The sequence below is a fragment of the Pundamilia nyererei genome, unplaced genomic scaffold (genome assembly GCF_000239375.1).
Source record: "Pundamilia nyererei isolate P.nyererei 1_Seehausen unplaced genomic scaffold, PunNye1.0 scaffold00113, whole genome shotgun sequence".
Taxonomy (NCBI): domain Eukaryota; kingdom Metazoa; phylum Chordata; class Actinopteri; order Cichliformes; family Cichlidae; genus Pundamilia; species Pundamilia nyererei.
In genome coordinates, this window is record NW_005187514.1 from 59198 (window position 1) to 72390 (window position 13193).

General features: G+C 37.9%; 1 protein-coding gene across 1 annotated transcript in view; it reads left to right on the top strand.

The window, feature by feature from the left end:
- The first annotated feature begins 3935 nt into the window (after nt 1-3935).
- ipo11 (importin 11) overlaps nt 3936-13193 on the top strand; it is a 116990-nt gene continuing 107732 nt past the window's right edge. Inside the window, exons 1-2 of the mRNA XM_005741806.1 lie at nt 3936-4066; nt 11187-11336. Of these exons, the coding sequence (XP_005741863.1) occupies nt 11199-11336 (138 nt within the window). The 5' untranslated portion in view covers nt 3936-4066; nt 11187-11198. The remainder of the gene's footprint in view (nt 4067-11186; nt 11337-13193) is intronic.

Genomic DNA, 13193 nt, shown 5'->3' on the forward strand with positions numbered 1-13193 from the left:
CACACACACACACACACACACACACACACACACACACACACACACACACAAACTTAGGCTGGTAGGTATGGAAGAGTGCTAAGTGTGTAATTAAATCTGATCGTGTTCTGAGCAGCTGCATTATGACTTCATTTTCATTTAAAAAAAGTCTCACTCACCTTTAGCGCCGCAATGTCTGATCAAGTATTTGTAAAATTGTCATTTCTCATTTTTTATTTGATATTCTTTACTTGAATCTGCAAGTTCTGTCTGCCTTTCACTTTGCTGCTGTAACACGTGAATTTCCCAACGAGGGACAATAAAGGATATTTCTCTTCTATTCTGTTTGTATCAACAAATCCATTGTTTGTCAAAAGTGATCATCTTTCTTGTCGTTATAATGTCTAGAAAGCTTTTTTCTTGACATGTGTACCATAATTGTAAGTTATCCCAATTAATACACAGCCTTCAGTGAAATGGCCACCGAAATTCAAACGAAGACTGATAGGGATTAGTGTCACTATGATTTACAGTTAGATAACAGTGTGGAAAAACATGTTCTGCATGTCACCTGACAATGGGCTATGTGCAAAAAGGCGAACTAGTTTCTCACAGTACTTGTACTTTCTCAGATACTTAAGTGATATGTCTGTAATATGTCTGCTTATTGCCCAGAACACATTAAAGGCTATTTGACCAGCATTTTCCACACAAATATCAAATTACTCTGATTTTGAGAAATACTGAAATAGGGCACATTTAGTCAGTTGGTGTCTTGCACTGAGTAGGTTGCTTTATGTGGTAAACTATATTTATTTGATGTGATCAGTATTCAGTAAATGCATAATACTTATTGTGTGGTAAACCACAGAGAGGAATGAATACTCTCTTGGGAGCCAACATAAATGTGTGATTGCATGATTTGTTTATCTCTGGTGTCACCGATGATAGACTGACAGAAATGTGGTCCACTTTGTCTTGTATAACTTCCAGGTTTTTAAAATAAGCAGTTTTCATTTATACATTGGTCAAGATTCTGACCTGATAACCTAAAGGCTGCGTGCCTGTACATCTGCTTTGAAATATCTCTGCCACCTAGTGGTAAGAAAATCTAAATCAAGCAGTTTGAGATTATGTGAGAAGATAAACTCGTCTACACTCTACAGATACACTCTACAGATAACTATCCTGTGTACTCTGGGTTATGCCTTTCCCCCCAGTGAATGACCACATGCCATGTGCAAGATTAGAGAATTCCTTGAATACAAGCCACATTTAGGGATCAGAGATCAAAACAAGACGACACGGAGAATATTTTGGGATATATATATATATATGTGTGTGTTCCCCTCAGCTGGTGCTAGCAGCAGCACGCTCCTCTGACTGTGAGGCCTGGTTACTACTTGTTGCTGGTACTACTGTTCACGGTGCAGCAGCCCCGACAGCTAACATGTCTGTTAGTTTGGCACATTTTATTGCATCTATTTTTGTTTTTACTATTTTCTCTCAGCTTTCCAGCTCCACCTTCTCGCCATTTGATCCATGAGCACACAGCATAGCTATGGGAGGGGCCGGTCACGTTACGAGATTTGATTGGGCAATCCAGTGTCAGTCATGAAAATGAACCAATGGACTGCTGTCACTGCTTGTTCGGCAGGTGCATAGTGGCCCTTCAGGCAAAAAAGTGATTGTTTTTCAATTTCTTTTTTCCAGTTTATTTTTTTTTCTTTTTTTCTTTTCAATTTTTTTTACGTTAATGTCTTTACTTGTATTGGGAAATAGACTTTATGAGCATGATTTACAAATGGGGTTATATATAAAATTTCAAAATTAACATTTTTCAAGTGATGACTTTGTGTTATTGTACCTACTTTATAACCAATCCAACCCTTTAAGGCCACTTAAAATATCCTTATAGACCTATTGTTATATTTGTTGCAATTTCTGCTATTCTCTTGGCCAGATTACTCTTAAAATACATTTTTTAATGTAAGTGAGACCTTTTAACATGATAAATAAAAGTCGCTTTGCAAAAAAGTGATTGCGGCTTTCACCTTGTGATAGGAATGTTGTTTGTGGCTCAAGATGACTTGATATCATTCATGATGGACTGGACACAATTGACATATAGGCAAAAAAGTTATTTATAGCAGTTTAAATACAGGCAATCACTTTTTGGCAAAATGCTGGAAATCAAGTTTTGGCACAACTCAACCCAAAAGTGCGTTGTTCCACCGAGAAAATGATGAGTCGTAGCCCTTTAGAGTTTTTCAGCAAATACAAAATGAAGTTTTTCTTTGGTTTTCTGACTGAGGCCAAATTGTGAAGAAATTAGCGATGCATATTTAATGAAACAGCATCACATAAACACAAGCCTTATAGGACAGCCGACCTTTTCTGAGAAAACAGCTTGAGATCCTGGGGAATCATAATGAACGACAAACAGTACAGAAGGTATCATGATTATAATAATTAATTAAACCTTAACAAACAGTAGATGTAAACAAATAGATATTTAAACAAAATAAAAAAACAGACAAAACAATATTGCTCACAAAAATAAAAGAAATATATAGACCTGTGTCTTTAGTTTTAGTTAAATCTGTTGACACTTAAAATCAGAGGACACACTGATCTATTTATTGAATTTTATATTACAAAGCCACCTTCACAAAGTGCTGTGTTTGCATCACCCCTGAAAACTGACCATATTGTCAAATTATATATAAAAAAGAAACTTACAAACAAACGTCTTGATGCATGCTCAATCATCCTGGTAGGGAAATCGCTAAGACTGAAGACGTCACTTGGATGAGCGATGGAATGTTTTTCCCACTGAAAACGCTATGTCCAGATGTACAGAATCAACTTTTTGGGACTTACAAACAAACAAACAAACAAACAAAAACTGAACTGAAATGAGAAAGCCCACCCTGGAAACATACTAGAACTAATGTACTGAACTAGAAAAAAAAGATAATTAAAGTAAATCAGGAAATTAAGTAATCATGAAACTGTATATCTGAATAATGCATGGTCTCTATGCAAGTTTAAATAGACAAATATTAAACAAGATACTAAAATGTCCTTTAGTATGTGCTTGGCACTATCAAAAAGAATAATAATATGTCCTACTATTCTTATGCAGATGATACACAGTTGTGCTTTTTATTTTTCTTTAATCATCTAACTACTGTTCACAGTTTAATAAGCTGCACTGATAACATTAACTGATGGATGTATAGAAACTTTTCAGAACTGAACAGAGACAAGACAGAAATATTTGTGATTGCACCAAAAATGTCAGAAACAGAATTTTGTCCATGTTTATCTTCTTCTCTCTGAACACAGTGACCAAGTCAGGAACCTTGGCATTATTTTGGAACTCAGTTTGGATAATTATACAAATAAGGTCGCCAGAACAGCTTTCTACCACTTAACAAGTGTATGAAAAGTTAGAAAATATATTTCTGAGACTGACTTTGAAAAATGGGTCTATGCATTCATATCAAGCAGGCTAGACTACTGTAATGATCTGTTTGCCAAATCATCAGTAGGGTTACTTCAGCTTGTTCAGAATACAGTGGCCAGAGTCCTTACAGGCACATTGAAATTTGAACATATTACCCCAGTACTGAAGTAACTTCACTGGTTTCCAGTTCAGGACGGAATTAACTTTAAAATACTTCCAACAAAAACAAACAAAATACAAAAATTCAGCAGCCAGATTTTTTGGTGTCAGTATACTAAACAGCGATTGGCTCTCTTTACTCTTTTTTTTTTTTTAATTGAAAAAGCACAAAATACAGATATACAAATACAAAATAGCAAACACAATGTCAGGGGGTTCGTATAAAAAAGCAAAATAGACACAGTCTATTATAGAATCACATGATATTGAACAGGGCTCTCTTTACTCATGATGAAGCAGCCTGCCGCTGATCCTACGTCATCAACACGCGCCTGCTGTTCTCCCCGCGCCATTCCTACAAGCGTGTGTTTCCACCTCTCATTACATTACCACTGGCAGCGCTTTAGCAGCCACTGTTACAAGCACAGATTCTGTTTTCTACTGCTTTTCTTTTAGGTGAGTCCAGCTTCATATGTCTTTGTAGAAATATTTAATTGGTTGCCAGGACAAATACTACTGACGGACGTTGGTTTGGATAGAATAAGTTCAAGCTTGCTAGCTAGTCAGCCTAAAGTTAGCTTTGGTGTTTTGGGGTATATGCACGATTATGAACTCTGCCCACCCCGGTTCTTTAGTGAGTGAGCGGTATTTTGATTATAGATGACGCGCACTGGGGCAAGACTACAGCAAGTTGGACTATATTTGCGAATCCTACAGCAGTAGTAAAAGGCAAATGTGAATCACATTAGTTTAAAAATTCTGCCCCACTATTACCCCACGCCACTGAGCTTGTTTTGGTTCCTTCTGTGCTTCAGAAACAAACTAACCCACTGCGTAGACATGCTAGCGACTGCGTTTGTACAATCATAACAAATCCTTGCTTTGACTAAAGGCCTGTAGACACATATAGCTATATATAGTGTAAAATGTCCAGGCGTGTGTTACCGTAGCTTTAGTTGGAGGTAAATCAGTAAATGTACCGATAGCCCCTGCAATTGCCACCCTAGCTTTCTTGTCAACCGAGCCAACATTTGACAGCAAGCTAGTGTTAGCGACAGAAGCTACGGCAAGTGCAAAACAATATTTAGCTGCCTACCGCTGGATTAGCCTCATGTGTTGGCAATTTACGCGTGGGTGATATAACCCCCAAATCATATCACGATATTCAGGTAGTAGCATTTCATGTATGTAAATTAAGGGGTATTTTCTATCATTTTACAATTAGCTGTTGTCAAGAGTGATTACTGAAAGAAGGTGCCAGCAGCCTTAAATCCAGTGACACAGCATATGATTTGAAGTATAAAATAACACTTTAGCTTAACAGTAAATAAAGTATCTTAACCTTGTAACGCTTCAGAAACTGCACAGCATCGTCAGATAATAAAACTAGAAAATATTTTCTGCGTGGGATGATCTCTCCTGCGTTGAGCTTTTTAACAGAATGCGAAACGCCCAGCTTTTCCACCGTGCAATTTTACGTCCATCTTTTGCTCTTCATGTGAACTAGTGAGGGCTACAACAGTGGTAATTGGAGTGATTTGTTTGAGTCACACATCATTAGGTGCTGGTATAATCTTCCTTTGTAGCTTGGCTGTACTCAGTGGCCTGTTTCTGTCTTAAGTGGCAAAACAAGTTTGTTTCTTCTATCTTCAGCGGGAACAGCTTTCTTTCCCTCTTTTGTGCTTTGTTGGAGATTATTGAAGTAGCTACCTTTTGAGCTACTAAATAGCAATTTGAGGTTGACACATTGGTCTTGCTCCTGCAGTCAGACTTGCCCCAGGTTTGTCTCATTACACTCACCAAGGACCGTGAATAGTTATGCAGATTTGGATTGTGGATGAACAAGTTTAAGGTTGTGAATCTTACAGTGGTAAAACAAAAAAAGCAGTATGTGATCAGAACAGAGCACATTCTCATACTGTATGTCACTGTAGGGAAAACAAAAAACTGTCTTAAGTGCTTTGTTTCTTTTTGGGCCGTGGTGGGTTTTTTTTCTGGTAAAAGTTAAAGCATGTGTCATGAAAAAGAATTTTGGTATATTACAGTGGTCTACTGACTACCACCATTTTAATGATGTCTTTAACTAAAATACCCACCAAGAGTAAGCTAGATAATCCTGAAACTATCTTGAGATTCAGTTTCCACTCTGGAAATTGCCACTGAAACCATATTTAAATCACTTTAAAATAGTTTAAAATGTTGCTCTGTAAACCTTCTTTGTATAAAACAGCCGTCCATGACAGTGAGATTATCAGTATATCAGTAGACAATGTCCTAGCAAACCATGCAGCTCACACAGGTCCGTTTTCTAAATGGATGATATTTTATTACATTACAGAAAAGATAAGCACGACTTAAACTCATAATGCTACTGATTGAAGTCAATCTGCAGATTCTGTGTTATCAGAATTTGTTTCAGTAATGCTTTAATAATGTATTCCTCCTCACCAGAAATTTGTCCTATAACATCACTAACCATAGGAAAATAAGTTATTATATTAAAGCATATATTACCTAAATAAACATTTTTAATAGATGGTATTTAATAGGAACTGCCTGGCAAAATCACAATGCCATCATTGTTCATCCAAAGGCTTATTTCATTTGCCACTACATGCTCACTTAAAGCCCTTCCATTAGTACCTACTCAGGTCAGCTCAGCAGTGCTCGACACGGTTTTTTAGTACCTAAGGTAAACTTGGTGTATACCTTAGGTACTATGTGTGGGCTACCTTGGTAACCCCAAGTCCAACGGATGTAACCTTTTTGTATTTTAGTATAATTTTATTGTTTTGTTGTTAAATTTGACTGCAGAGAGCGGAACATCTTTATTTACCTTTTGATCAAACCTCAGCAGTATTGGTCTTGCATGGGGGAGGAGTTTGGGGACAGAGCCTGTCCTCCTGTGCTTTTCTCAGAGGGTTGAGTGTAACGTTATTAGCTGCTACTGCTGGAGCCAAGACTAGGCTCTCTGTCAAATCCGCCCTTCTATACAACATTTCAAAAACTGGATTTTATCCAAGTTTCTAATTTTTTCCCTCTGCTTTGCAAGCATTTCAGTGCTTGAATGCTCCACATAACACTCATTGTCATTTCGGTACCAGCTGAGTTTCTGTTGCTGCACCCTGTTTTTTTTTGTTTTTTTTAAGCTTTTAGACTGGATTTAAACTCTACTAAACTTTAAACAAGAGAAGATTAAACCAAAAACACATTTTTCTTTTTTTGTATCATATTTTTTTATTTTATTTTACTGACTAATCACTATTTAACTTTAGTTTCTGCAGTAAACATACAGTACTGTCTAAAACTCTTGAACCAACCTTCATTTCTGTTGCTTCCAATGAGTCGGACTTTCTTAGTGTTTTTTTTTTTTTTTTTTCCCTTCATGGCCTTGAGTGATAGTTCCCCAGTATTGCTACAGGTCTGTTTGTCATGACCATTTTCAGAGGAGGGTATTTTTGTTGAACGACTTACTATGACCTATGAAGCATTCATGTCGAAAGAGGCACCCAATTAAAGGGATAAAGCAGTGTTATGTCTACATACAGTGGTGTGAAAATAATGTTTACCCTCTTCCTGATTCCCCTGTGTTTTGCATATTTGACACACTTGCATGTTTCAGATCATCAATTTTTTTTGTATTAGATGACGATAACCCCAATGAATACAAAATCCAGTTTTTAAAAGATGATTTCACTGATTAAGGGAGGCAAGTTATCAAAATCTACCTGTTCCTGTAAAAAAGTAATTGCCCCTCCTGTTAGATCATGAATTAACTTTGACCACAAGCTGAGTTCAGTTTTACTAAACACACTCGGGCATTATTACTGGCAGACCTGCTGAATCAAGAAACCACTGAAATAGAATCTGTCTGACAAAGTGAAACAGGCTAAAAGAGCTCTAAAAGCAACACATCATGCCACGATCTGAAGAAACGCCTGTGAAACGAAGTCACTGAAATCTGTGAGGCGGAAAGGGTTACATATAGCCATTTGTAAGGCTTTGGGACTCCATTGAACCAAAGTGAGAGCCATTATACACAAATGGAGAAAACTTGGAACAGTGGTGAAGCTTCCCAGGAGTGACCGGCCTACCACAATTACTCCAAGAGCACATCGACGTCTCATCTAGGAGCTCACAAAGTACCCAGAACAACATTAAAGAACCGCAGGCTTCACATGTCTCAGTCAAGGTCAGAGTTCATGATTCAACAATAAGAAAGTGACTGGTAGAGCAGGGCGATATAACCAAAAATATTTATCACGATATAGATTTGAAAATTTGCGATAACGATATAACTGACGATATAATTGACACTAGAGAAAATACTTTACAACTCCACAATTTTATTAGTGCAAAAAAAACCCCATCAATGTATTTTCACTTAAACAAGCAACTGTTTTTTTACATTAAAGTTGTATAAAAACGTAACAGTGCAAATTCCTTGCTGACAGTTTAACCAAAAGGCATTTCCAGTGGAAATTGGCCGACATATCCTCAGCATAACCATGTATAACATCCACAAAACTTAAAAAGAGATTATACACACACAATACGGTAATATTATGTTGAAGCACAGTACGTATCACTCCGCGAGGCTCCTGCCTACGATAGCCGTAATGTTCCGACAATCCATCAAGCGGTGCGGGTTCGTAGCTTAGCAAAGTCGTACTAAAACATTTGACAGATTTTCGAGCGCCGTGTACCACATAAAATCGTTTCGAGGTCAGTAAACACAACCAGAATCCAAACATAAGGCACATGGGATTATAAGGGGCACGATTTTCAGAAAAATCAAAGGTTTGATTTTAAGTGTGCCGTATTTTCCAAACAACACGGTAATAACGACGGTCCGCTGGCATGCTCTACCAAAAATAGTGCTTTGTTCTGTATCTGACGGACGAAAGCTAAACCAGTTCCACACCACTGTCGTTGCACCATTTTTACAAACCAATTCTGGTTCATCCGTTTCATTCAACGATCCGCTTTCGTCCTTGTCTTTCTCCGTCACCGCCGTGCCTTTTTTGCCATGTGCGTATGAAAACTAAGGCACTGCGCTTGCGCGTTTTACCCATATTCTATCGCGATATTTCATTTCCTTGTCGTTGCCCAACATTATACCGGTATTACCGTGAACGGTATGATATGGCCCAGCCCTAGTGACTGGGCAAAAATGGCTTGCATGGCAGAATTCTAAGACAAAATCCACTGCTGAGCAAAAGGAACATAAAGACTCATCTCAGTTTTGCCAGAAACATCTTGATGATCCCAAAGACTTTTGGGAAAATTCTCTGTGGACTGATGAGACAAATGTTGAACTTTTTGGAAGGTGTCTGTCCCATTACATCTGGCATAAAAGAAACAGCTTTTCAGAAAAGGAAAATCGCACCAAAAGTAAAATATGGTGCTGGTAGTGTAGTGGTCTGGGGCTGTTTTATTGCCTCAGGACCTGGAAGACTTGCTGAATTCTGCTGTCTACCAAAACATCCTTAAGTAGAATATCCGGCCATCTGTTTCTGACCTCAACTTGAATATAGAATAAAAAGGCAGTTCATGCTTGAAAATCTTACAATGGGGTTGAGATGAGCCAAAACTCCTCTCTGTAAAAGACTCATTGCACTTGTTGCTGGTAAGAGTGGCCCAGCCATTATTAGGTTTAGGGGGCAATCAGTTTTTCACACAGGGCCATATAAGTTTGGATTTTTTTCTCTCCCCGTAATAATAAACACCTTCATTTAGAAACTGCTTTTTGTGTCTAATATTTAAATTTTTTGATGATCTAAACATTTAAGTGTAACAAACATACAAAAATTAGCAAATAGTATTAATAGAAGGGTGACTGTCAAGACGCCATACTTAAGGAAAGAAAATAGAAATAAAAATATGACGTAAGTTACAGATGTCAAAACAAGGGATTTTTATTGGACTGAATTATTGGATTCTTTGGAGTGAAATCCTTTTTTGCCATTTCTGATTCAGTTTGCATGGAGATGGTCAGGAAAGCGTTGTCAACAGTCACAAGAGTGGAATGTGAGTTGGAAATGAAAGTGTAGAAGTACCCCCTCCCTGTAAATAAAAGGAGAAAATCTTATTTGTCAAGTGCTTTGTGAAAAATAAGTGAATATTATAATCAGTTGGCTCTGCAGAATGAGCCTTTCATCCTGCAGATGAACTTCGAATTCCACCGTCTTAGACTGCAGCTGGTGACAGTCCTTATTCTGGTCTGCAGGCTCAGTAAACTCACTGTAGCGGCACTTGAATCAGTAGTCACTTTCTGCAGTTTCCAGTTGGAGTGACCCTCCAGTTCGCAGCAGTTCTGCTTCCACTCTCAGAGAAAGCAGAAACCACATTGCCACAATAACAACCTGGACACTGATCACTGATAGCATCATTTACATAGGCAAATAAGGGGGGGGGGGGAATAAGCTCGAATTACTTAAAGTATACTTGGTAACTCTTATTATGTCTGGGTGGCCCACCAAGGTAAAGTTTATCTGTGAGGAAACGCTTATCAATTTGTAGGTGAATGTTTATCTTAAATCAAGATGACTGTGCTCACAAAGTCGACCTTCATTAATGTCTTTAAGAATTGACTGGTACTAGTCTTACTATAATCAAAATTAATAATGGTAATGTATAATGCATGGACTGTGCACTAAAATAATTATACTTTGTAATGTGAAAATTGCACCGGCCGCAATGCTCCTGATGCATTCTTAATGCACATGTAGTTACAGACGCACACAGTGTTTTGTGGTGCAGGATATTTACTTTTGGACTGTAGATGGCAGTCTTGTTGTTCCCTATGCTGTTTTTCTAACCTAGTCATGAAAAGTCAGCCACCATACTACTAATGATTTCACGGATGGCACTTAAAATGAATTCTGTGCCAATTTAATATGACTGGTTTGTTAAAAGGATTATTTAAAAACGTTTTTAATGTAATGTATTTGGAATAACACTAATAAATGTATTTTTTTATTCATATTGTAAATGGCTCGTTTTGTTTTGTACTGAGGAGAGTGTTTTTAAAAAAAGGGAAACAAAATCTGTTAATCCCTTCATGAAAGGTTGAGCTCATAATGAAGGATTCATGTTATCAGTGTAGGCCTGGTTAGGCAACAGTTCATTATTCAGACTGTGAAAGTGACTCGGGTACTTCCTTTGAGACTGAAAAACACCTTTGGACGTGTGAAGCTGGGGTGCTTGAATTCTATCTGGGACAGAACAGCTCTTTGTACAGCCGAGATGACTGTCAGTGTTTCTATTAGGTGCGCTTCTCTTTATTCGGATGGGTTTGTTTCTTTCCCAGTCAGTTTGACAGTGATTTCAGCACTGCTTGATCTATAATAAAAATAAGATGGAAAAAGATGCAGCCACAGACAAAGCAACAGAAATTCCTTGTACTGACATTTTTTTTTTGTAGATGTAATTTGACTGCATCAGCTTTAGCTACACTGAAACTATTTTGAAAGGTTTTACTCCCAGCTCAACCAGAACTTTTCACGGACAGAAAAAATAAATTCTGCTTTCTATCTGTCTCTCCTTCTCTCCCTCCCCTTTTGTTTTCCTTCAGATATATCCAGCTATGGATATGGACAGTGCCAGTTCAGTGGTGCTGCAGGCCTTAACCCAAGCTACCAGTCAGGACACAGCTGTGCTCAAGCCTGCGGAGGAGCAGCTCCGGCAGTGGGAGACCCAGCCAGGCTTCTACTCAGTCCTTCTGGTGAGGCCATGATATCAAAGAAGAGAAATAAAGTCTACATCAAAACCACTAAAACTAATAAAGATCTTAATAGGGTATTTTGCTGAAAGTTAGATGCCACCGGGTTTAATTTATCTGCTGAAACGTATCATTTTAGGGCTTCTTTGTTTTCAGATGGATGGAAATATTTCTCTCGGCATTAGAACAGGACACTGAGGAGTAAGATATTTTCTGTTTTAACAGTCTGTCCAGTCACCTTCACACGAAAGTAACTAACAAGTTTTTTTTCTTTTTTAACCACATCAACTGTCAATATGCAAAAGCATGTGTGGTGACAAAGCTGGTAAACAATGCCCTGACCGGCACCTACCACTTGGTGTCTTTTCACCACAAAGCCCTTGTGGATCCACAGTGGATCCTCACACATTTTTGTTTGCTGTCTAAACCATACAATACAATACAATGAGATGGATTTCACTTTCATCTCTCTCTGCATTTCGTAAATAAATTGGCTCAGGTTGTGTTCTGCAAGGCTAAGCTCGAATGATTATTACATTCATGGAACAGTTTATTATTTTCCTTTATATTTGCCAATAATACACTGTAGATTTGTGAGACAACACTGCATGCGATTTCCTTTTCACTTTGGAAGTCTCTCCGAAAATTCCTTTTGAAACTACTTCTCCACAATGTGAAATATAGTGAAACTAACGATAGCTTTTGTTGTCTGTCTCCTCTCGTAGTCCTGTTGCGTCTTAGACACGGGATATGTTACATTCCGGGTTTTACAGTGACATGATCTTATTATTCAAACATTGATGATATTTGTTGATGTTACAACAGTTACTGAATGAGCCATGCTTCTTGCACAATGAGTACTATGGGTGAGGTCTAACAGTACATCACGTAATATTAGATGCATTAGGTTAGACTTCCTCTTTTAACCGTATTAGAATAAAACATTTTCACAGCTACTTAGGGTGTCATCTTGCAAATTATCTATCTAGTTATGCTAATGCATCCATGCACACTTTAGTAACCTTTAGTAAGTCACAGCAATTAGTAATGTGTAAGTTTGTAAAGACAGCTTTGTGAGGTGAGGTACACAAAGTAATTTGTTGTTAGCTTCTGATTATTCCGGTCTTTATTTTGGGGTGGGTTTTTTTAATTTATTTTTTATTTTTTTAAAGGCAGTAAATGTAGTTACCACTGTTGTGCTATGTGACTAAAGATGCTGAGCTCTCTCTCTTTGGAGAAGCATAAGGATGGATCCCTCCGGATGATGATGCTGCAGGTATTGAATCAGTGCTGCAGTATTAAATTGATGATGACCCTGATGAAGGCTACAAGCGGAAACGTGCTGCTTAAGCAATAAAGGTCTTCTGTATACTCAGTATTGGGAAGGTTACTTTTAAAATGTATTCTATTACAGATTACAGAATACATGCCCCAAAATGTATTTTGTAACATATTCCGTTACATTACTCAATGAGCGTAATGTATTCTGAATACTTTGGATTACTTAATGTATTATCATGCTTTTTACAACTACATGAAAGTACTATTGTGTGATTTTTATTACTATTACTGAAGGCTACTCGCCATTAGGGCTGCCACAAACGATTATTTTGATAGTCGACTAGTCACCGATTATTTTTGCGATTAGTTGACTAATCAGATCATGCATCCATTGGACGTACAGCTTATTGCACCAGCATGCATCTGCTCTTATATAACTATCATTAGCTCTGGGAAGACACAAAGGACGACTGTTTGCCTTTCCTGGACTGCGCTGTGCACATTGAAGAGAACGGCAAACTCAACATCGAAGTTTACCGGAAGCCCACACACACGGACCAGTACCTCCTCTTTGACTCC